We start from the raw sequence: 25781 nt of genomic DNA on the forward strand, positions 1-25781 counted from the left end.
GATACATCTTGGCCATCATTGACTACCATAGTAGAAAAAACATCAAAATTGCCCCAGAACTGTTTGCTTTCCTACATTCTTCAAAATATCTTCTTTTGTGTTCAACAGAACGAAGAAATTTGTTCTCAGGAGTGAGTAAACGATGACAGAATTGACATTTTTAGGTGAACTGTTTCTTTACAGTTTCCTCAAATGGATTTGGGAATGACTCAAATTGTTCCATAACAAACAACAAGTGTCAGTCTTAGCTAAGACATACACAAACTGTATGCTTATTCCTCCAGTTACACAACAGCATGTTCGGCAAACATCCCGTTAAGGTGTGCTTACTTGTCCTTCAAGTACAAGACGCCTTGCTAAGACCCCGTCATCACCGATATGAAGAGCTGTGCACTGTAAAACTAGAATGAGGGACAGTGTAAACTCCTTTAATCTGAACCTGCAGAGCTCAGGATCTGTGGAGAGACCCGGGCTGCGGGCTTTCTCACAGGCTTAAATGTTACACTCCCTCAACACCAATCTCCAGTGTCAGAGGTCCTCCTGTAGTCACCTCACTAGGGACATCATTACGCAGTTCTGTCTTCCAGCGTGGATGAAGTCTGAGCTGACCGGGTCGGAAATTAAGTTACACAGGTACCATGGAGCGAGGTGCTTTCGACCTCTGGCTTTCCGCCTATGGAAATGTCTTATGTGTCGAGCGAAATCTCAAAGTTTTCTTCTAATCAAAGCGGATCATTAAAGTAATACAAGAAAGCACAGGCTTAAGCCTGCCTGCAGAGTAAAAGACGGTGTGCGAAAACCTCATTAAAGTCCGTGTTTGTTGTGCCAGATCAGGTGATACTGTCTGTAATACCACAAGCCTTTGCTAAATCAGGTAGTCTGGGAAAGTTGCAAAGCTAGATTAAACCAATATCAGAATTTACACAAAGTATTATGGTGGTAGAATGATGCAGAGATGTATTAGACGGTAATACTGTGGTCCTCTTTAATTAACACAATGCTTATCAAACCACCATTTTGCAGATAAAACTTATATTATTGTCTACGAACAATGTTCCACCGCCCAGTTTTTCGCTCATGACACTCAACACGGATATCTCAGCTAAACCCTGAGATCCAAATCCTCACCCAATCCTCCATATGCTATAAAACAATATTGAGAGCAAGAGGGAATGCTGACAGACATGAGAGACCCCTTGAGCTCTCTTCTGAGCTGCTGTGAGGGGGAATGTCTCTGCCGGCCGTGGAGCGAGAGGCAGGACACTCGCTCAGTGAGAGGTTAATGATCCAGCAGTAGAAAGGCCACTCCTCTGAGACACAGAGGGAGATTAGCACTCTGCAGTCGTGTGTACTGAGCTTTAGAAACGAAAGCTGTCTGTCACGTTCACAGTGCTCGTGCATATGCACACAATGAAGGGACGGGGCAGGATTTCCTGCATAACTGCTGACGGCATGACTGTTGTACCCGAGGGGGACGTCAGAGGCTCAACAGACACTGGTGTCGGCCTTCTGCTGTACAGTAAGGGGAAATGGGGGAAACACAACTGTCCCATGCATGGAAAAATAAGACTTCCAAGTTAGTTTCTTGTTTTTTGATGAATTGCTGTTTATCAAAAGTAGAATTGAGATTGTACCTTTGAATATAAAATGGCAGGTATACCAAAAGTGCTATTAAAGGTGACACTAACAATCTTTATTGGACAGTCGCACCATGTTTGTTTGACTTCTATAATGGTTATAGCTAGGTTTTCTTTGGTTTGGATCTTTTGGGTTTTCTCTTTAAAAATCTAGCGGATGCATTGTCTATATGGTACAATTACCATACCATAGTACTATACCATATGACCCCAGCTCAATCCAAGGGGACTGCGAGGAGAATTGAAAATATTTGATGAACTATCCAATAATCCAACATAATTAAAATAACTAAAATCTGCAAAAATGAACATTTAGGCCCTACAACATAAATTGAGATCCTATTTCTTTGGCGAAAATACATTGCGGAGCAATCACTCATTTCTTTTTCCTTCCACCCACTGTAGAATTACTCAAACCCCTTTGCATAGTTCTATTTTTCTTAAAGATGAATGAGTCTTTAGTGTTAAAATCAAACATGAATCATTCTTAGCATAAAGGCCACAGCAGGGGTTTCTTAATGTTCTATGAGACGCCCTCAATCTGATGCTACTTTTAAAAGTTAAGTGCGCTTTAATTGGTCTGTCCTGCACCAATATTACAACAGCCGAAATGTTTCACGCTTAACAAATGCATGTAAAATGACCAACACCCGTTAGCATACGAGCTATCGCAAATTACCGGTCCAATACAGCGGCGATTCCAGGAACTCAGTGCCATCAGCGGCTCCACATACAGTCAGCTAACATTTTTATGATTCTTTTGGCCTTGGGTTGCAATCCGATGGTAAATGGTGACAGTGTTTTGGTAAGTGCTCCTTTATGGTGGCTCCATTAACATCCATTGTTTAGATGGCGTCGCGAGATGGCTTTCGGCAATTTTCTATAGAGGTGAATCAGACAGACGGAGGAGTGAAGAATGATACACATCATTTTAAGAGTACAGAATGTAACAAGCAGGAGAGATGCCAGCTGAGCTTCTGACCGCCTTTAATGCTTCAGTTTGTCAAGGAGTTTGTGAAAAGATCTGGCCGGTGTTTGTGTTTGGCTTACTTTATTATGACTCAACATTAAAACCACTTCATCCACAAAGTATAATAACATAAAGATGGTTCAATCTGAGGCAGGCACGTTGCCATGGTTACGTGCCTGTTCCTAAGTTAACTTCTTGTCTATGAGGCCATCCACACAGAGACGCGATTAGCTGTATACGTAAAGATTTTGTATCGTTTCTGTGTTTCGTCCACACAGATCGGGCATGGACACACCCAGATTGGATGAATATGAAAACGCCACACTTGTGTTTTTGTGTGTACAGCAGTATATTTTCTAAAACCATGATGTCATCACCCCAGCAGCCAATGTTGAAGCCCATGCTCCAAATCATCTTCTCCATTTTTAATGCATCTCTGTGGTAGAATTACAGTGCCACACATTAACAGATTAAGCATGTATACTACATCGTTTTGGGTCAATTTAGCAGTTTCGTGCGTACGCTGATATTTCTTGAGACTACTGAAAGATTGAATAGCGAAAGCTCTGGCTTTGTGTGGATGTGGACTACGTTTGTTTATCAGTCAGGCTAGTGGCTAGTACAGTCACTTATATAATATTTCACTTAGATTCATATTTTTATTTATTTGTACTAATAAATAAACTTAATAACCGAAACACGAACCACTGCGGTTCACTTCTATCTTACTGACTCAAAACAACATATAACGCACTTTTTTGGTTACCAACATTCTTCAAGATATCTTCTTTTGTGTTCTGTTGAAGAAAGAAAGTCCAGGTTTTAAAAATTGTGTGAGTAAATGATTAGCGAATTTTCATTTTTGGGTAAACAATCACTTTACGTCACTTTTTTCAATGATGTAATATGGAATAGCTTTTATATTTATTTAATATAATTTGACAAACACAGCCGAAAACCTTTCCGTATTCATAAAAATATTCACAAACAATGTGGTTCTTGTATGTGTGAACTTGATGGGTCTAGGAAAGATAAATGGTTACTTTATTTAAGGCTGCAATCCATAATTTGGGTCTCTATACCAACAGTCTTGTTTAAAACAAACAATTCCATTAAAGTACGTACTTATCTTTTTGTGAGTTTAAGACAAATGACGCCAAACCAACATCTCAACTTACAAATCAATATATATACTTTCCGTTGCAAATTTATATCATTAACTCCCCAATAACCAATTTCAGCTTATGTTTAACCAAAAACACGTCAGGATTGTAGCTTTAAGTAGAATTCAATACCACATACATTTGATAAAAAAAAAACACCATCAACAATCGAAAAAGTACAACCGAAACACAAATAAAAAGGCCAAACAGAAATAAGATTGTCTCCATCCGATATTGTCTCGTCTGAATTGCTGTGAGACTTTTGGGTAAATGCTGCCATAAAAGGTTAGAAGACACTAAAAATGTTATTACCAGGAACAGCATTGCCGACTTTTTTCGAGAATGAAAAGTTTGTTATCATTGCTTCCAGGCGCGTCTACTAGACACAAAACAAGCCGTCTGAATGAAGCTCGACTTTTACATATCAACACGCGCTCGTATATGGAAGGGATGCGTATGCGTGTGTGTGTGTTTGTATATATATATATATATATATATATATATATTTCACCCCATTCCCTTCTGATGTTAGAATGATTCTTCTTGCATATGCAAACACTTCAGTTCAATGCCCCTGCCATCTGTTTACTATCCATGAAATAGAATGCTACTGTGGATATACAAAAATGATTGGAGTGACACTTTGAGGCTCAGCACCGCTACAATAAAGCTGGTAGAGACCCCTGCGCGCAGTGTGAATCGGGGCAAAGAAAGATGGCTGTTTATTTTTACATCACAATCGCTCCACGCTGGAGTTTCATAAAGGAGATATCTCATACGCACCAGCCCGCCACAAATTCCTCATTTACATGCGCTGTTTGTTCCGGTGTGGGAGGCGAAACACTCAGACGTTCCTGTAAACAGCCTCAACCACTGTACAACCGTGACCTACTTCAGTAAATATGACTGCCAAGCTGACAGGTGATTACGAGCGACTTAACTAACTCGTGCTGACCGCTACCTTGAATGCTACCAGAAACGCATGCTGATATCATACCGTCATCCAAGGACAGACCCGCTGGCTGAAGCAGTTGGACCGTCTCGTATTCAGAAGTGATGTCTGCTTTGATTATCTTCCCAAAACACATCTGATATTTTCATTGCTGGCATGCAAACGGTTGCTCAGTATCTGATCGGTACATATTTACAGGCCGGGCTTTTGGCAAGGCTTGTGTGACTGTTCATTTAATTATGTTTACTCTCGCTCCTACTGTTTGCTAGAAAATGCAGTGTCATTGAATTAGGATATTATTATTGTTATTTTCAATGCCGACGACACACGGGAGGTTGGAATCGTATGCAAATGCGTGGCCTTTGGTCGTGGGTCACGAGCTCGGGACTGCGGATGCTGTGCTGTGCATATCTGCCTTTGAGTTTACGGTCTCATTTAAAAACGCAATTATGTTCGTGCAATGCATGTCTATGAATGCGTCTCGCTGCTAAAATTGTATTTCACCCTGTGCTGCTGAGGGCAGAAAGAGGGAGACACATCTCATGTGGTTGTTAATGACACGATTACAAAAGACAAGAAATGGTAAGATACCTGATATTGTGTATGTGATCCTGTCTGTGAAAATCAGGCTAATGCCTCATAATCTTTTTAACATTTGTATCACCAAAGTTTGGTTTTAATCATTCATTTCACTATACCTTTACATATTAAGATATCAAGGTCATATTTTACCTTTATGATTTTATGCAGAAAAAAGCAGGGTTTCACAGTAAGGCTCATATATTTTGTATTAGTTTTTAAAACATTCATATTTTATTAAAGCTACATTTGGTGTTACTTTACAACAACAACATTCAAGATCCAACCATATTTTCAATAAAATAACAACTGTATTGAAACAACTGTTGAGTGGGGGTCAATGCTACTAAATGAAATGTTTGCTTTGAACAAATCTAATCTAAAATGTTAAACTATGACCTGATAAAAATCTGAAAAAGCGTTATTTTGTGTTAGGACTATGGGTCCTATGGGACACTATCGGTGTCACAATATAGTGATATTTAAAAACATGATTATCAATACGGCGTTACAGGTCCAGTGCATGATATTTAGCGGCATCTAGCAGTGAGGTTGCGAATTGCAACCAATGGCTTATTTCGACCTTCCACCCTTCCTTCCCTATGGTGGCTGACACAAAACAACCGTGTCTTCAGGTTTTCGGTTCTTTTCCTTTGTCGCTGTTTGTCCGTTTAGGGCTACTGAAGAAACAACATGATGCATATAAGGGGACCCGCAGTGTATGAGATAGAAATAGCTAATGCGAAGGTAGGCTAATAAAAACATAATGCTTCATTATGTAAGGTCTTTATATACATCTTAATATATAGTTATGTATATGTAGTAGAGTAGGCGGGGCGAGACTGTGGTTCGAGTCCGGTTAGTAATTGTGAATTAGCGCCAGCTGTGCGCACACCGGGCTCGAATCACGTAGGAGATTAGGAGCATATAAGAGAACGAGCGACCGGACCGTCGAAGAGAGAGGACCGGGCCCGAACTTGTGTTTGTATTTATGTTTATGTTATTTCGCCGGCGGTCGTCCGTGAAGGGCCATCGGCTGTTTTTATTTCTGTTAATAAATGTTTAAATGTTTGCCGGTTCCCGCCTCCTTCCTTCCCTTTTATGGAGATTTATTACAGTATATTATAGTGCATTTCTGTAATTATATTCTCCAAAAAAATTCCACACAGCACCAATAATACTTAACACATTATATTAATACTTTAAATAAGTCAGCACCCATTTAAAATGTTGAAATAGGAGTCACAATAGCTAAAAACTCTGGGTTTATTGGGTGCGAATTGGTGGACAAATATAAGAACCCCCACCATCTTAAAGATGAACTTGACTAACAGAATTGTTTATTTATTAAAAAAAGTATATTAATATGAGTTATATGGGCCATGATAACAGTGGAGAGAAAATGTTATATTTTGTCAGCCCTAGTGTGAACTACCATCCCTCCGCTAACTGTTGCTAGCACACCCTTCTTCAGAATGTCATTTCATACAGTAATACTAAGATTTGACTTCAATAGAATTAGGAGCCCCGTAACAAGCCTCAATTAGGATAATTTTGGAATGATTTTTCTAGTGTTTCTGAAGTATACTTCAGGTTTTTGAAGTATACTTCAAAGTTAAGTTGCCTGATTAACAATTGTGCCACTGGGTTGGCCCTCCTGACTGGTTACAGGTGATCCAAATGCCAGGAAAAACATCGAAGTGACAGTGTTAAACCCCTCAGTACCTGGTCTTTAAAATCACTCTATCATCCACATCTGGCTCGCTTGAAATGCTATCAGCTAAAACCGCAATTTTTAGGATGCTGACAATGTTCTCTCTAACTTTGAAGCAGTGTGACTATTTGTTTTTGGGTAGCGCATTAATTCGGGGCGTTGCTGCAGGCCATCAAGGAAGAAATTGATGCAGGTTCTGTGCGGCATTTCTAATGCATTCTTCTCTACTTTTTCGCTTCGTCCTTCATTACTTCAGTCGAACTATCAAAAACAACAATACCGTTAAAGAAATCGTGTCAAGAACATCAAAGAGCGGCCAGTGTTTGACAGATAAAGCTGAGGAGATTAACCGCCCGTAATCGAGCGTGTTATCATCTTAAAAGGTTAAGAGCGTCAGTAAACCTATCAACATCTACCATTGCGAAAGCTGACAGGCATCTTATTATTCCTCCGTCAGGAGTCGTAGCGAGTGGCTCGTCTCTCCCACGCTAATGAGGAGAAACGGCGGAGCTCTCCGGCAGACGGTCCGTCAGCACGCCTCAAAACGCTCGCAGTCGCCTCCTATCAATCTCACCTCAAATTACAGGTGACAAGTTATCAAATCTGAGATATTACAAACTAAACACGATCTCCCGGGAGACCTATTTGTTTAAGGTATAGGCAATTAAACAAGGTGCTGAGTGTCAGGGATGAAAGACTCGCTAGAGCGCCGGATCTAATTTGAAACTCCTCGAGGAAATCAGGCAGTTCGGGGGGGGGATTGAAGGTAAGGGGCGAGGTGAAAAGATTCTGGTGGGATGATAATAACAATAAGTGGGAAAAAAATGAAAGCAGATAAGGTGTGGAAGGGGGATCTGCTTTAATCATATTTATTCTCTCGGGTCAGTTTACCGCGCAGGAAAGCAGCTTTTGTTTGAATGTAATCTGCCAGCAGGAAAGGCATGATAAAAATTTATGGAGGTGTTCATTAAATCTTAACGACACCATTCGCGAATGATCCCTCTGACGATGGTCCAGCTGTTCCTACGATAGTCAGAGTCGTGTCGACGCGCCTCCCGTTCTCCGCCCTTCAGGAAGCATTCGCCAAAAGCTTTGGCTCGCACTCAAGACGGGAGAAGAGCGGGAACGGACCAGCAAATGATAGCTTCAGGTGGAAGTGTTTATCACACGGCACTGACTGAGCGTGGCATAAATTTGTCCCCACAGCAACAGTAGCTGCTCGTTCAAAATAACATAGAAATGTTATTATATTCCACTGCCCTTGAGGGACGACATTTTAAAAGAGCTGCTCGTTCACACTAACAGGTGATCTGTTATTCTAAATCACTAGCAACAAACAACAAGAAAGAAAGAAAGAAAGAAAGAAAGAAAGAAAAGAAAGAAAGAAAGAAAGAAAGAAAGAAAGAAAGAAAGAAAGAAAGAAAGAAAGAAAGAAAGAAAGAAAGAAAGAAAGAAAGAAAGAAAGAAAGAAAGAAAGAAAGAAAGAAAGAAAGAAAGAAAGAAAGAAAGAAAGAAAGAAAGAAAGAAAGAAAGAAAGAAAGAAAGAAAGAAAGAAAGAAAGAAAGAAAGAAAGAAAGAAAGAAAGAAAGAAAGAAAGAAATAAAGAAAGAAAGAAAGAAGGAAAGATATAAAGAAAGAAGGAAAGATATAAAGAAAGAAGGAAAGATATAAAGAAAGAAGGAAAGATAGAAAGAAAGAAAGAAAGAAAGGAAGGAAGGGAAAAAAAGGAAGGAAGGAAAGAAACGAGAATATATTTATATAATATAGGTTGCACATTGCATTCCAGTATGCATACTACATAAATACAAAATAGTAGAATAACACTATTCTGAATCTGCCAGACCACGACTAACAGGAGGGCAAGTGGCACCCAGTGGGAGTACACAATCAGCATCATTAAAGCGGCCATTCCCTGTGATCGCATTTTTCAAACTTTAGTTAGTGTGTAATATTGATATTATAGCATAAATAATACCTGCAAAATGATAAAGCTTAAAGTTAAATGCCAAGCGAGATATTGTACAGAATTCACTTTTCAAGGACTACAGATAACAGCTGGAATTGACTACAGCCCTCTACTTCCCAGGTACATGACATCAGTATTCTGAGTGCTTTTAATAATCTCCGCCCAAAGGAGTATGCCAAAAAAGGGGTGAGGTCTTCCTTAGAGAAGAGGAAGAGCCGCTGGAGTAGTGTTCGGTTATTAGAGATTGTAAACATTTGACTGAGCTACGCGCTACACTACTTAAACTTTCATCACAGCTGGTAATAAGAATTCAGCTACACACATTCTAATATAACCAACTGTCAAATAACAGCTTCCATGACTCTAACATCGGCTATGAAAGCTGTTCTCTGTGATACACTGATATTATGTGTATGTGCGCATACCTCTTAAACACTTCTATGAAACGTCCTCTGAAGTCCTGCTTGCAGTCTCCTAGTCAATCTGTTTGTTTTATATCCAACTCGTTTTCAATATAAAAAGCCAATCTAAGCTAGGTTTGACGCCATATGGCAGTAGAAAAAAACGTGATCTCCAACAAAGATTGTCGTTTGAGTATGCACTAGCAGTCCTCCGTTTCACTTCGATCGATCAGCATGTTTTAACTGATGAAGTGAAATTGACGCCATTGTTACGGTTTATTGCTAAAAGCCAAAGCTTATGAAATCATGTGCACTGAGAGGGGGACCGACCAATCACAACAGCTTGAGGAGCTGAACTCGCTTATATGGTATGGGTGGGACACCTTCACACACACACTCTAAGTGGGGAACCAATCACGACAGACCTGGTCAGCTTTACCAATCAGAGCCTTTCGGAAGAAACCATAAGAATCCAGTTGTTTCGTGAGAAGAGAGACAGCGGTGGAAGACAAACTTGAAATATGTGAAACAAGTTTTATTCGTACAAGTGAACAAGAATAACACAAACAAAACAATTTTACCACATACAGTCACAACAAAAACAACAGGTTGACAATCATAACCTTTGCTGTGATATAGTGCTCATTCGTACCTAGCCTAAAGTAAAAAAACACGTACCTTTTAAAAAAGCTGAAGGTGCCGTTTGCGAACATTAAACCTCCTTAAAACTTTGTCCTTCCATTCGGTTATTCATTTTCCTTTTCCAAAGCTGAACCAACTGAGTCTTCCGTTTGTGTAGCATCGAGCGTCTGTAACTTTGCTACTTGCTAGCGGCTTCCCTCCACACATATAGAAACATTAATACGCTGCGTAATGACGCATCATCACAACAACCAGACTAGATTAATCTTTTTTTAAACACGTAGGCTACCATTTTCCTTTCCACTTTTGTTTAAAATTCTTTAAACGTTAAAACGTTTTGTTTATTATTTTCAGTATGTATTAATTACATTAATTTAAAATAGTGTTATAAGGGGCCGGCCCTGAGTCAACATAGCCCGATGAAATCATAACAAAGAACAAGAAAGAAAGAAGAAAGGTAGAAAGAAAGAAAGAAAGAAAGACAGGAAGGCAGGAAGGAAGCAAACAAAAGCAAAAAGAATATATTTCTATAGTATAGGTTGCACATTGCATTGTAGTATTCATACTACATACTACAAAAATAAAAAATAGTAGAATAATACTATTCTGAATCTGTCAATCAGACAACATAGCCCAATGAAACCACTTTCAAACAACATGGTGTGATCTAGAAATGAATATTTCATGTCCGTCTTCAAGCATGCGATTTCAACATCTTACAAAGGTAATCTGAACTGAACAACTAGAAAAACTGTAGTGATGGAGACTGATTTCTTCATGGACAGGTAAAGTACATCTTTGATTCTGTTTGTGCACAAAGAAGGATTTCGGGAACAGTAATTGATTAAACAGAAAGCGTGGTCTGCTTTTATTTACAAAAATCCAAAATGATGAAAGGCGGCCGGGCGCAGAAAAACAGACAGATTTCCTTAAAAGGCATTTTCATGGTCCCCATGAGATAGCCAGACAGAACACAACATCCAGAATCTCAATGTCCACTATAAATTCAATATCTGCTCAACCACAACAGGCCAGAGCTTTGTTGTAGTCAGAGAGGACAGCATTTTTACTCTCAAAATGAAAACCAGGGGAACAGAGAAAATTTCACACAATATAAACACCGCACCAGCAGCCTGTGATGTTGTTTTTAATCTTGGGACTATAGATCTACTCCTACTGAGCTGCCTTACTGTCTACGTGGACAGACACTTCTAAAGTAGCATACGAAACATCACAGAGCCTCATAAATAACTGATATATTGTACACCTGTCAATTCATACACTCTGAAAACTGTGAAAGTGGTGTTATTCCAATAGCTGGGGCAAAAAAAAGGATAATTTATAATAAAATGTACACGTTTTTCATATAATTTTACACTCGAAAAATTTCAGCCTCAGTAAATCTGAATAGTCTTAAATCCTCATCTAATTTTAGCACTTTATCACCAAATATATCACAATTTTTATTAACTTGTCCACATTCTTCTATAAGTGGCAAATGTCTAAAATAGAACAGTAACATTCTTTCAAATTAAATGTTTTAGTCAACATGTTGCTATGCTAACAACATGAATCTGAACAACATTAAAATTCAACGAACTCAAATGTACAGTAAATCGTATTAAACCACAACAAGTTTACAACTATATGAACAAATATGTCATCATTTCTATTAACTTGTCGTTATTCTTTTATAATAAGTGAGAAGTTTGTAAAATAAAACAGTACAATTACATAAAATTACAATGTTTTAAAGTGTAGGGTTAACATATTGCTATAAGCAAACAACATGATTCATATTTTGCATTAAAACACATAGCACTTAAATCTACAGTAAATTCAAATAGTATTGTATCCTCAATGAATTTTAACACTATATCACAAATATAGCACCATTTCTATTAACTTGTCCACATTCTTCTATAATAAGTGAAAATGTTGTAAAATAAAAAAGTAAAATTCCAATTAAATCCAGAAAGTATTAGATCCACAACTAATTTGAACTACATGTAAATGTATTGTAACTATATCACAATATCACCATTTCTTTAAACTTGTCCTGGGACTGCCTTCTGTTATACACTGCTGCTGCCAAATCTCCCCAAAACAAGGTCTCTTGAAAGGCAGCCTAATGTTGCTTCCTAGTGCCCACTTTGTAGTCTATGTTACTGACAAAAACTGAGTATGAATGGGCAAAAGTCTTTGAAAGGGATCCAGTGAAGCCACCTGTGGACACAAGCCTTGATGCGAGACTCGAACCGAAACAATGGACACATCTCTGCAGTAGTGCCAGCTTGGTTTTAAAATGGTGGATTATTATTTCAGCCGAGAGAAATGAAACAGAACCAAGCACACGGTTGCCTCCAAATGAGATCATTAGTAACGGCAAATAATGACTGAGCTGGTTAGTCGAAGCCTATTTCCTTTCAAATAAATCAAGCTGCTGGGAGAGTTAAAAAGCCGCTTCTGCCAAAAAAATAGACAGACAGACCGCATTCAGGTAAATGGTCTGAATCAGAGGAACCACGTCCACGCGTTTACTACACAATATGGAACAATACATTCAGGCTCTATTAAAAAGAAATCATCTCCACACGTGCCACACGTCTGACGGTGGAAAGCTCAAGGCAAACCTGCTGATTGAAATCATGTTTCACACTTGACACCAAACTGTAACAACAGGCTCTGTTGAGTGTTCTCAATTAATCAGCCATGATCACATGTTCAGTGGTGACTTTTCCAACTGCGCTGACCTTTCTCAAGCCAGGTGTGAGGGATAATGAAGGGACGAGAGAGCTGAGCCCCGGGGAGACGTCTCCAAATAGAGTTCATGTCACAGGCGTTTCAGCATGGTAAAGAATAATTGTTTCATGATTGGATGGATGATCACTTTTAAGCAATCGTTAGAGGTCTGCAGTTGTTTTTTGTCCAATGGGAGAGAAAATGTTTCAAAATATGCATCAAAATAAATAAATAAATACAGGATGTTATCTCAGTTAAAGCGGCTAAATGTATTGTACGTTCATGTGTTGATCACTTTTTGTATTGCGGACACTACTTCAAATGAAACCTAACCACCTTCTTGGGCTTCATACGGTAGTAGTCTATGAAAGCCATATCACATTTATTCAATGTTTTGACCTGCTCACGTCACTATAAAACTTGTGTGAACACAAGCAATGAGTTGCTGACTGCAGTTCACTTTACGGACACCGGTGTCACTAATAACAAGGGTTTCAAATTCTACATAGTTCAGCCAAAAATGAAAATTCTGTCATGAATGATTCACTCTCTTGTTGTTTCAAATCTGTTAACATTTATTAGTTTGGTAAAACACAGAGAAAGATATTTGGAAGAATGCTTGTAACCATCATTGACTACCATAGTAGGAAAAATGACAATGGTAGTCAACAGTGCCACAGAATTGTTTGCTGTCCTACATTCTTCAAAATATCATATGTATTTCCCTTCTATGGTAGTCAATGGGGTCCGAGAACTTTTTGGCTATAAGCACTCTTCAAAATATCTTCCTCTGTGTTCATCACAACAAAGAAATGTATACAGAATTGGAACTACTCAGAGGTAAGTAAATGAAGACAAATTTTTGTTTTTGGGTGAACTGTTCCTTTAATTGGCAAGTTTCTGAAACATGGATACAAGCTTCTAAACAAACTAAGAAAATGTGGATGTGATTCCTTTGAGTAAAGCCAACGTCAAACACAGTGAAAATCTAAATAAAAGTCTGGTTAACTTGAACAAATTTTGACAAAAATAGTACTTTCATTTAAGTAGACAAATTCATTAAAATTAATTTGGGAAAAATATGTGACCCTGGATCACAAAACCAGTCTTAAGTAGCATGGGAAGATTTTTAGTAAAAGACAAAAATACATTGTATGGATCAAATTGATTGTTTTTCTTTTATGCCAAAAATTATTTGAATATTAAGTAAAGATCATGTCTATGAAGATCATTTGTAAATGTCCTACCTTAAATATATAAATAATTTATTTTTGCGAGTGGATGGCCTGCTACAGCGTCTGTGATTAACAACTTAAAAGGCAATTTTCTCAAAAGTTTGTTTTTTGCTCCCTCAGATTCCAGGGTTTCAGTGGTGCAAAGTGTACTGCAAATTTGTACTTAAGTACAAGTACTGTTACATTGCTGAAATTGTACAAGTAAAAGTACTGAGTAAAAGTAATTGAGTAAAAGTAAAAATGACTCTACTCAAAAACTACTCTAGAGTACTAGTTACTCATTACTTTTTAGGCAGTGATATTTAATGAATTAAGAATAACTATTTATAATAAAATTTGGAGATTTATATAGAAAACAGCTACTTATAACAAAACACGTCTTTACCTTACTGATAAAGCTTTTAACTGGATACAACTCAGACAAAATAACCATTCAATGTGTTGTTCTGTCTGTCTGTCTGTCTGTCTGTCTATCATGAGCTCAGTTTTCCAGTTAAAACCATTTATGCACTTCCAACACTGTTCAATCATGTTTACTAGGCACAACAATGCAGACATTAACAAATTAGAGCCCCTGCATGCACTACTGCATGCAAAAATGCAAAACATGTATTAGCATTAACAGTCATATCAGTAGAGGAGCTGGCTGATCAATTACTCAACTGACATTATTACTAGAACAATAAAGATTTTTACCTGGAGTAGTGGTCCATGGTTTTTCATGTCTTTAAAAGTTCAAAACACAGATAGAGGCAACATAAAAGTAATCCCTGCGGCTCCTTTGGATGTTATGACGTCTTATTTAAGCAAATCGATCGAATTGTGCAAGAAACTGAACGTTGCTTACAACATTATAACGGGTGCACAGTTTGCGAAACTGCTTCACATCTGTTTCAATTGCATATGTTACCTACTCACTTACAAGGGCAGAGCAGTAGATGTAGTGACTTTGGAGAGAGATGGAACATTTGATATCTGTATGACGCAAGTTTTCTAAGCGCGATTTGAGTGGAAGGGGACACGTGACGGGACTGATTATTCTCCTTATCACATGAAAATATAACATGAAGTAGCGACTACAATGTGAAGAAAAAAAGCGCAGTAAAAGCTCTGATACAGCACTAAAAATGTAAACTGTTTTTAAACTACACAAAAAAGTACAATTCCTCAAAAAAACTATTCAATTACAGTAATTTGAGTATTTGTAATTCGTTACCTTCCACCACACCAGGGTTTTAAACTATTGTATCTCTGCCAGATATTATCATATCCTAACAAACCATACACCCATGGAAAGCTTAATTATTCCGTTTTCACCCATTAGACTTTTGTTGTCCATATTATCTCAAATCATAAAAGAATAAGTCAAATATGTGTAATACTAACAGTCTGGGTTTGTTCAAATCCCTAACCTTCTGTATGAGCAGTAGTAATTGTCTGTTAATTAAAGCGAGACCAAGGTCAAGGTTCTCCAGAGGAGGTTATTTTTCCTTTCAGCGTTAATAGTCTTAACTTGAGTTAGAGCTCTGAAGTGAATTCTGGGTAATTTCTGCACTGAAGCAACTGCCGTGGGTGATTTTAGAATTTGACTTCGCACATTAAGGAGCATCTTCCGTCTGAAACGGATATCAGGAGAACCACTACCAACTGGAAACTCTTTATGTCCCTGTGCGTGTCATTTCACGTCTACTTGCTAAAAATAGGGAGTGTAAAATGAGACTTTGCACAAGTGAAATCACACAATGATAGAGCCCTTCATTTTCCCCGTCGCCATTGTTTCTCAAATATCAGAGGAATTACCACTTCAATAGGGAAATTAATTACATTCTTAGTTTCACCAAAAAAAGAAGCTTTGCGACCTAACAAATCCCTGGTTCAGAAACACAATACACGTACACGCTCATACACATTCATTATGATAATACAATTGTACTTTATCTATATTGTATTCGCGAATTCAGTGCTAATCATCTAACGTGATAATCTGCAAACCGGAACAAATATAGAAGAAACCAGCAGCTGTGCTCTGCGCGAAAGGCTTTTTTGGACAAAATAAACGCGCTCCGTTCATCTGGATATTAAAAGTCATAATTCAATTTCAATTATTAACTCTGCAGTTGGTACAGAAGCACAGTGCCGGTCTTTATTAGTGCTCTCCAGTCTCTGTCTAACTCCATTTTCCCAAGATTTAAATCATTAAGGTTTAATTTGGTTCCAAAAGAAATGCTGGTTTAATATGCCTTTAGCCTTGGCTTCTTTCCTGTTTCTGCCGACCTTCAAAGGCTTTCTGTGAATGAATGGGATGCACAGATTAACATTGTGTAAGCTATGCCCAGTAGAACCTGCCAAAGCTGTGACGACACAGGCAACAATCCTGTTCAGACAGCAGATTCAATTGTGTCAGTAGAACAAACAGCTTGTCCGTATTATGTCATTCTCTGGATGTTTATCTAACAAGATTCAGAAGTGAACTGACAATGACTATTCAAATGATGAATCTGAATTGAGGTACAGAACAGTAGAAATGACAAGAAACAAAAAAGTATTATTATTATTATTATTCACCCTCATGTCATTTTAAACAAGTATATGACTCTTTCTGCTGTGTGAAACAAAAGCAGATATTTTGAGAAATGTCTCAAAGGTTTTCATAAAACGAAAGTCAATGGGGGCAAATGTCGACATTCTTCAAAATATCTTCTTTTGTGTTCTGCAGAAGAAAGTAAGTCAAACAACTTTGGAATGACACGAAGGTGAGTAAATGATGAACGTTTTTAATTTTGTAGTGTCAATGGAGTCAATTTTAAGTATTACTATTTAAAACCTTGAAAGTGATGCTGTGTGGCAAAATTTCATTTCTATTCAAATTTCAATTTTCAACAGGAATCAAAGAGTGCAGTGCATTCCACATTTGCTTCTCTCAGCTTCTAAATGTAAAACATCAGCCTGATTCTGTCGATCGGCACGTCTGAAATGAGTACATTAAAGTCCAGCCACACATCGCATGAGGCATTAACAAAAAAGCGAGAAAGCAACAAACCGCGGGCAATAAATCCAGCGGCTGGTCGATAGTTCTGTCTGGGCTATATCAGTAGCTGACCGTGTGACACTGGCTGCAGGGTAATAGAAATTATATAGCGCCATTCAAGCTGTTCTACTTACCCGCCACATTCAGGTAAATGGATGGACTTGTCTTGTTTTCTCCGTTCTTCTCATTAACAGCCTGGACGTAGTACCTCCCGCTGTCCGCCGCGGCAGTGGCCAGCACCACGAGCTGGTTCTCCAGCGTTATAGCTCTGCAGAGAACAACAAAGAGAAAAAAAAAGAGCTTTGATAAACTATTATTGACCATTAGTCTGGTAGCCTAACAGATTTCACAATGGGAACAGAGTGACAGGGCTTTAATTACTGAACTGATGTTGCATTGGGCTCCATAAAACTATGTTTGCTGTAAACTCATTGAGCCCCGGGACTGACTGGGAGACGTCTAGCGTGGAGAAATTTCATGGGGCCCTGAGCGTTTTCAATGTACCTGATCCCTCATTCTGACACAAGCTGAGAATCAATGAGCGATAAGGGTCATTACGGACAGAAATACAGCTGTTGATGTGTATACACCCACAGGGCTCGTGTCTAAGAGAGAGAGCTGAATGCTGTAACACATGAATGACGCTGGACGAAAATGCCACAGAAAGTGTGTATATAAATGCTTCCGTTATGAATGAATTCAATTTATATATTTTAAACATAACATTTAATACAATTCATAATAATCTCTTATCTTATCTCTTGTCTATATTCACTGTCAGAGTGTATGATGCACATGCTAAGAAAATTAGGGTTGTCAAATGATTAATCGCATCCAAAATTAAAGTTTGTGTTTCCATAATATATGTCTGTGTACTATGCATAAGTAATTTATGTTTTTATTAACATACACATATTTAGTAAATATTTACAAGTATCAATTTTTATTTATTAATTTGCATATTTTCCTTAAATATCAGCATGTATGTGAATGTGTTTATAAATTTAATTTAATTTAATTAATACATAATTAATAATAAATACAATAGTATAATGCACAGTACACAGTAAACCGAAAACACAAACTTTTATTCTTGATGCGATTTATCGCAATTTATCGTTTGACAGCCCTGAACAAAATACTAGACGGTTTCAGCTACAACAACTTAAAAATAATGTTGGCCAAATTACTGTTAGACCTCCACAAAGAATCTATAACTGTTGAGTAGATTAATACACAATAAAATATTATTATAAATGAATAGTAATATAAATTAAATATAAAAACAATTGTTATATAATAAACAAACATGAATCTATAACTATAAAAATCTATAAAACTTGAAACAGTCAATAGTAGAAATTCGAAAGGACGTTTAAAAAAAGGCTTCTAGCAGAGCATTTATTGTGTTGCATTGATTATTCATTTACAATTTATCTGCATTTGATATACTGTAAGTAACTGTTGAAAATTGAACGTATTTTACAAAAATAGACAAACACAGTTGCAAAAAAGACTAACCATTCTCTCTCTCAACAGAAAAGAGCACTTCACAGTGATCTCTAAAAGAATTATTTTTGGTTCCCCAAAAACCATTCACTCAAAAGCTTTTAAGAATCATTTTTTTATAGTTTTTCAACAAATAATAACCTTTTGAGAAACTAAAACGTTCTGCGAATGTTAAAGGTTCTTTATAAACCTTTGAGCCAAAACGGTTATTGTTGCACGGTTTCACAAAGTTCGATTCTAACCACAGTACAGCACAGGCTATCTGGCGATCAAATTCAGACATTTATTGACTGATGACAAAGCAGCCGCTCTAATGATTAATCTCAGCACGCCACACCTCATCCATCAGTCGCAAGTTTGCAGCAAAGACACTCGGCGACAGATGTGCATCATTATCAATTTAATCGGGTGCCAGTCTCTCTGCTCTTCTTTAACGTGAAATTACCATCTCAAACCGGCGACGTGCCACGAAGAACATACCGGTGCTTTGATTACGCCCGACTCCACGTAGGCAAGAATTGTTTTCTCTTTATTTCCGCAGATGAAAGAAATCCCCTATTGCGTCTCTCTCCAGCCCTAACTCCTTCTCCTTATGCTGACTCCATCCCCTCCCTTGTTTTCTGATTAATTGATGACATCCTCAATTACACATCGCTGCTGTCTAAGAGATTTTCTGCTCAGGCGTGACCAATGCGAAGAAAGCCCTTGAGAGGCTGAGCACGACTTGGGGATGCTGTGAAACTTATGATTAGTTTTGCAGCTCCGTGGGACCTGTAGCATCATCCTACGCTGGGAGAAAGACTTGTGACTTCTTTCAAAGACAGATCTCTACAAACGATTGTTAAGTCGCCGGGACGTTTTCAAAGAGACAAAAGAGAAAATGTGGCCCTCTACTCTTTGGCGTCACACGATATCGATGTCTAATTACAGCATGCTTCGGTTCTGCTTATTGCCTCTTCAGCGTTCCGTAATTAATCTTGGATTAACATAAAGAGATCCATCAAAACTCTGTGAATTGTTGTGTGGGGGGACTGCTAGAGATGAGGATGCATTACATCACTTCCTGCACCCTAACACCTGGCCGCAGATCCGGTCAGCGAAGTCTCGGAAAGGTCAAAGTGGCCCGCCTCGATAGACTTTTAATTATTAAACATGCAAAAGGTGAGATGGCCTGGCAAGCGCTCAGGCTTTTAAATGGATTTGTACATAAACAGCTCACCTTTATGATGATTTAAGGGTCTAATAGCACGCAAGATCCGCATAGCACTGCCAGCTGTGGTTTGTAAAGCGTGGACTGAGCGTTTACCTTGTTTATACTGCGAGCGCCATCAATGCGACCTGTGTATAAAGTGATTTTATGATTAGTCCGGATAGTTTGTGTTCCATAACGATTGTCTAGATGAATAACCCCTGCTCGCTGTTTAGTAAACAAAGCATAGAGGGAACGATAATGGGAAGGCTTGTTTCTGATCCCCGAGGACTCTTTGATATCAGCTTATTAAAAATGCAGGTTGGAGGCCACGAGAAATGTTAATCCACTTAGAAAAAGTGCCGGGAAGACCAGGTAATCTAAATATTCAAGGGCGGCCATTTTGTTTTGTTGAAAAGGCGCCCGCCGGGCGAAAGCATGCAATATGAATCCTGCCTCATTTAACCAGCCGTCCACTTCCAATGAAACAATCAAATCTAAAGATCAATTCACAGAAATAAGCTCAGAAAATAATAATATAACACGTTTTTATTATCTCTCTTCTGAAGTCAATGCATTGCTTTTTGGGAGTATAGTGTCACTGACATAATTGAAGATGAATTACTCAGTTTTTTCATCCCGTGGACTCGGTGGGACGTGTCTGTTTTCACTACCGTTGAAGAACACACACATGTCGGTGAGGTCCAGAAATTAATTCTCCCGGGCACTGGACAGACCGCTTGAGATATTACATTAATCAACATGGCAAGAAGCAGCTTTCCAAAAGCCGGTTTAGAGAATATTTGTTTTCATTTGCTGCCATAAATTACACGCCAAAATAGGCTTACTGGTCCGGGATGTACGACAAAGTAATTAAAATGTCAGCAACTCATATTGTGCTCCTAGTTCCTGGGAGCCCAGCTGTGTGGATCCGACTGTCATTCCGGGTTGATTTATGATGCTCCCGGGCCTCGCTAAAGTTTTGTCCACCCACATCTGAGGCCTGAAAAGCGTACCGCATTGATGCCTAGGGACCGGGCAGAGAGACAGAAGCTCTGCTACCCTGAGGCGGCGTGACCTGGAATTATGTCGGAATCATGGAAAACACAACCTTCAAAGTGTTTACCTCACAATGGTGCCACAACAAAACAGATCAAAGTCTATCTTTAAGTAAAACAGGGAAAGTATCTGGCCTGGATACGCAGTAATATCGAGTGTCTGAGTGTCAGTTTATGTGCGACTATCATGCAGTAAAACTACCTTTAGGGACAGACGGAAGACCACAGAGCCCTAGGATCAAACAAATAAATGCTGAAAGTGAAGGAAATCAGGTCAGGGCAAATTGCTTGTTTGAGTATCGGACGCCTGAGGCGGTCTGTGGGCGAAGGGTTCAGACTTTTCTCATGCTTTGCTGTGTGTGGGGACAATGTGTCTCGCCAACACATTCAGTACAGATGAGACAGAAACTCTGGAGGACTGCTAAAGCAGACCTGAAGACCTCCTTGTGTGTCCTCTATGGACACTTTGCTCAAACTGAAAGAGAGAATTTCCCCTGATCCGCATCTCTTCAATCTGACTTCTCAACACAGAAATGACTTTGTGCTCCCCTCCTTTCCGTGTCTGGAGACAACCAGCCCCGCCAGAAGATGTTAAGTGTTACAGAGGATTTTCTGAGATCGTATGTCTAGACCTATCTGACATAAAAGAAAGAAGAGGAAAGGTAAAAAGATGAAAGGAGAAGAGAAAAGAGAGAGAGAAGCTAAGATGATCAATGACGCGAATGTGATGACAGCAGGAAATTTCTCCAGCTGTCCATATCCAGAGCACATGAAGATTCCAGCGCTTGCTCTAGTAATATCCATTAAAGCCAACAGTCCTCTGCAAATCCTCTCTGTGTGATGAATGTGGTGGCAGTTTGTAGGCTGTGATGTACAAATGAAGATAACCCTGGTGCTCACACGTCTCTCAGCCCGACACAATAACACTGAATTATCCATGTGTGTCTTCAGATACTCCTGCACAGCAATGTGGGCAGTCCTCACGAACATGAAGACACACATGCATCTAAGGGATAGTTCACCCTTATTTATTCACTTTTTTGTAATTTCTAACCTGTGTGACTTTCTTTCTTCTGCAGAACCCAAAATAAGATATTTTGAAGAATGTTGACAACCCATTAACTTTTTCCAATGCTTTTGTGTTTAGACAATAGAAGTAAATGGGGACCGTCGATGTTCAGTAACCGACAGCTTTCATGTGGCTCAGTGGTTAGAGCATGGCGCTAGCAACGCCAAAGTCATGGGTTCGATCCACATCCACATGATTGAACATGCTTAAAAAAGTTTGTATAGTAAGTTGCATAAAAGCATCTTGCAAATGTAAAAAATATATATTTTTAAATCTTGTTTTGTGTTCAACAGAAGTAAGTCATACATTTTTGGGTGAACTATAAAAATGCCTGAAAACAGCTATCGAATACCAGTGGAAACTTGATATTAGAGCTTGTTAATCGTCGTCACGCCGCGTTGAATGCTGCGCCATCTTGGGAGTATGGCTGCTAGTTTGTTCAATGCAGTGTTTTGTTTTTAATTAGGAAATATAACTATGGTAGGTCGGTCTTGTTGTGTTAAAAAAACTGCAATAGCATTACGCCGAGTCATTCATTGTCCTTTCACTTTCGATTTCACCATATATCAAATAAAACAAGTAACGGTACATACAGTATCAAAACAATAATAGCAGTGGAGTATTTTCCTCCCAAGATGGCGGCGCCACAGTAACATGCAACATAGAGCGTGACATCAGCTTCACATTCCCTATACAAAGATAGTCACCAATTACAGTTCCCGTCGATCGATCAGTGACTTTTTCAGACTTCTGTCAAGTCCTTTCATAAAGAACAATTACAGAAAGGGCAATTTTAAAAGAAAAAATTTTAAATAAGTATGATTATATTATACTATAATATATGATATGTATTATACAATATATTGTCAGGTTATGATTTTATTAATTTGTCATAACTTTGTCTGGAAATTGTGTTGGGTTCATTTTAAGACCACCAACTCAACTGCCCACAATAAAATCTAAAACATTTGTTGCTTTCTGGATTAACATCAATAATGCCATTAATCTTTCGTTTTGTCTAGGCTCTGTTCATTGGACAACAAAAAAGAAAATTTACAGATAAATTCCTGCAAGTACATTATTTGACTAATATTTTCAGTCAAATGGTTAAATATAAAATAAAAACAAAACAGCAGTAAAAATTCTTTGTGAATATTTGACCGATTTTTTTTGGGCGGAGACCCTTTATTTGACAGACATTGACACAAATCATAATGGACAATAAAAACCAAAATTGTATGAAAAATGTATATAAAAGGTCCAGTGTAGACTGGACATTTAAGCAAAACCTAATGGTCAATCAAACCCAAAATAGCATTAAAACCTTCTAGTATTAATGCAACATACATGCGTGTCAATATTTCTGAAGCAGTGAGTAAAGCGTCTGAGAAACACAGACTGCTGGCGAATGTTCCTGGCAGAAACACACGGAGGCGCGCAGTATAAAATCTCTTTAAACAGCTTTTTAAATCCTGTTTTACATGACTATGCTTGTGTTTCATCGTGGAAAATTTGCTTGTTTTGCTCTATTTGCTTCTCTACACATCGCTGTGAGTCAGTCCAGAGCCAATTTTCCAATTTGTAGAACTTGTTCATAATGTCTAAGTAAAAGCCTCCATTCCCATAGCTGGTATAATAAACCAACTGTTAATTATGCATTAACATCTAAAAAGTTTGTGTAAAGGCAAGGCAAATAAATCCAAAAATCCCCCAGATCGTTTTCTAGCCGACCTGAATGAACCGTCCTGTCAGTCTGAAGCGTCTCCTCTGGTTACTTCAATGAAATATTCAGGTGAAAGCAGACGATCAAATGTAAAAGAGTCTGAAGGAATATTTTCGTCAGCTTCGGACAATAGTGGAAAGACATCCAGACTAAATAGTTTCGCCTTAAATTTTGAAGACCGTAGCGTTGTTACAGGGTAAAGCTCTCAAGCTCTTCAACACAGCTTCTAAAAAATACTCTGCCTTAGGAAGCGTTGGACAAAGCGAATAAACGCGTTGCATCTGTACACAACTTTTAAGTCGCATCAAATGGGTTCTCTGTGCCTCTCCTGAAACCCGACCACATAACTCTAGGGTTTCTCAAGAAAGCTAACTTTTAATGCATGTGCTTTTTATGCCACCCCCATAAAAATGAAATAAACAGCATTCTTTATAGGATCAAAACTCTTTTTCATTAGCATTGCATACCTTCAGGGTGAGGGTTACCAAACAGTGGAGAGGCAGGGGGGAGTGAAGCTACGAGAGATAAATAAACACTGTTGCAACACATGTGGGCTTTTTTACCTTCACGATATATTCAGTATAATACGACCCTAGCAAAAATACAACTTCGATTTTAATGTAGATCCAGCCTGGATAAAATGCCGAAGTTTGAAAACCAGCAAAATGCATGAACTTGAATTCACTTTAAGTTTGGAAGCATTTTGGTAAATGTGGCTTGATCTATAAGAACAAAAGCATTGCTTTTTTCTCCAAAAAGAAGCTGGTTGAGACCTGTAGGGGGCATGTTTCACCCTCCAGGATAACATTAGACATGCAAACACTCGGCATGCAATTACACCTGCGCACGCACATTCATTCATCTATCTTTGTGCTTCACGGTGCCTGTGGATACCGCACGGCACTTTTGCAACTACAATCACTGAGATGAACTGAAAACAACTCCGAAGCAAAAAAGTTTACAAGTTCACTAAGTAAGCAGCTGTGAAAGTTTCTGGAATGCAATACAGGCAGAGATGGCTGTGAGTATTACTGTCAAGCAAAGCAGAAAAGTCACCCCAAATTCAAAAAGCATCTAGTCTGGCATTCTCAACTTGGAGCGCTCAACACTCTCCTAAACCCTGCGACCCTCTGAACAGGCTAAGATCGGGACAGCCGTGTCTTTGGGTCCTGAGACTGTCAGCTTGCCTTTGGATGCAGTCAGAGTGACAGTACTACAAAGACAGGGAGGCATCTTTGTTGTGTCAAGAGTCGGCAGCAACACTGTGACTTAATAATGAGATGAGACGTGCCTTATCAGAAATGCAGTGCTGATATGAGCCTGTGCACAAGAAGAGAAGGCAGTGTGTAGTATTCTTTTTGATGAACAAGGTTTGGGATGCTTGCCCTCTGGACTGCTGATGCCCCTTTTGTTTTGTGTGGGTGCCGCATGTGGACTCGACAGCAGCAGTCTCAGCCGTGTCAGACGGTTCTATTGCTGTTTTTCTAAGTCTTCTGTAACTTTTAAAGCTCTTCTAATATGTGCTTTGAAAATAATAGTCCAAAAAGTTCCGTCATCATTACTCTTCCTCGTGTTGTTTCACACCCATGTGAGTTTCTTTCATCTGTGGAACATTAAAGGAGAGGTTGCGAGGAATGTACTGGTCGTTTTTTACATGCACTTACAATGAATAGAAAATAAATGCTTTCTAATTTTAACAAAGGGACGTCAAAGAACTGTAAAAATATTATAAAAAAGTACTTCTTACTTCTAAATGATTCGAAAGCTTTAAGGCTTTGTTAGAGTACTTTTGTAGCATTTTTTGAATAATGCAATATTTTAAATAGTACACTTTCTAATATAATTGGTTCTTTCAATATTTGAAAAAGCTCTATTTATTTAGTGTGCATTTGTTTTGTTGTTTAATTTGTTCTGCTACTTATTTCTGTTATTTCTTTGTTTGAAAGACTTTTTTACAATTTGAAGGCCACGTGTTATTCTTATTTTGTATCTATCTTCGTTTTTAACATGTATTTTTATTCATTTCTAAACAATAAATAAATGTATTAATAAATAAATTACGGTTTACAATTTTTGAATTCGACAGATTTTTACCTATTTGGAGGCCAAATGTCCTTCTTTTTTTTAAATGATTTCTTATTTTTTATGTTTTTTTTCTCTACACAAATAAAATAAAAGTATTAATAAATAAAATGAATAAAAAG

At 38.3% G+C, this 25781-nt stretch overlaps 1 protein-coding gene across 1 annotated transcript in view; it reads right to left on the bottom strand.

Moving 5' to 3' along the window:
- sdk1a (sidekick cell adhesion molecule 1a) overlaps window positions 1-25781 on the bottom strand; it is a 261987-nt gene that overhangs the window by 90426 nt on the left and 145780 nt on the right. The window contains 1 exon segment of the mRNA XM_056752481.1: window positions 17164-17297. Coding sequence (XP_056608459.1) covers window positions 17164-17297 — 134 coding nt within the window.

This window comes from Triplophysa dalaica, chromosome 7, assembly GCF_015846415.1.
Source record: "Triplophysa dalaica isolate WHDGS20190420 chromosome 7, ASM1584641v1, whole genome shotgun sequence".
Lineage (NCBI taxonomy): Eukaryota > Metazoa > Chordata > Actinopteri > Cypriniformes > Nemacheilidae > Triplophysa > Triplophysa dalaica.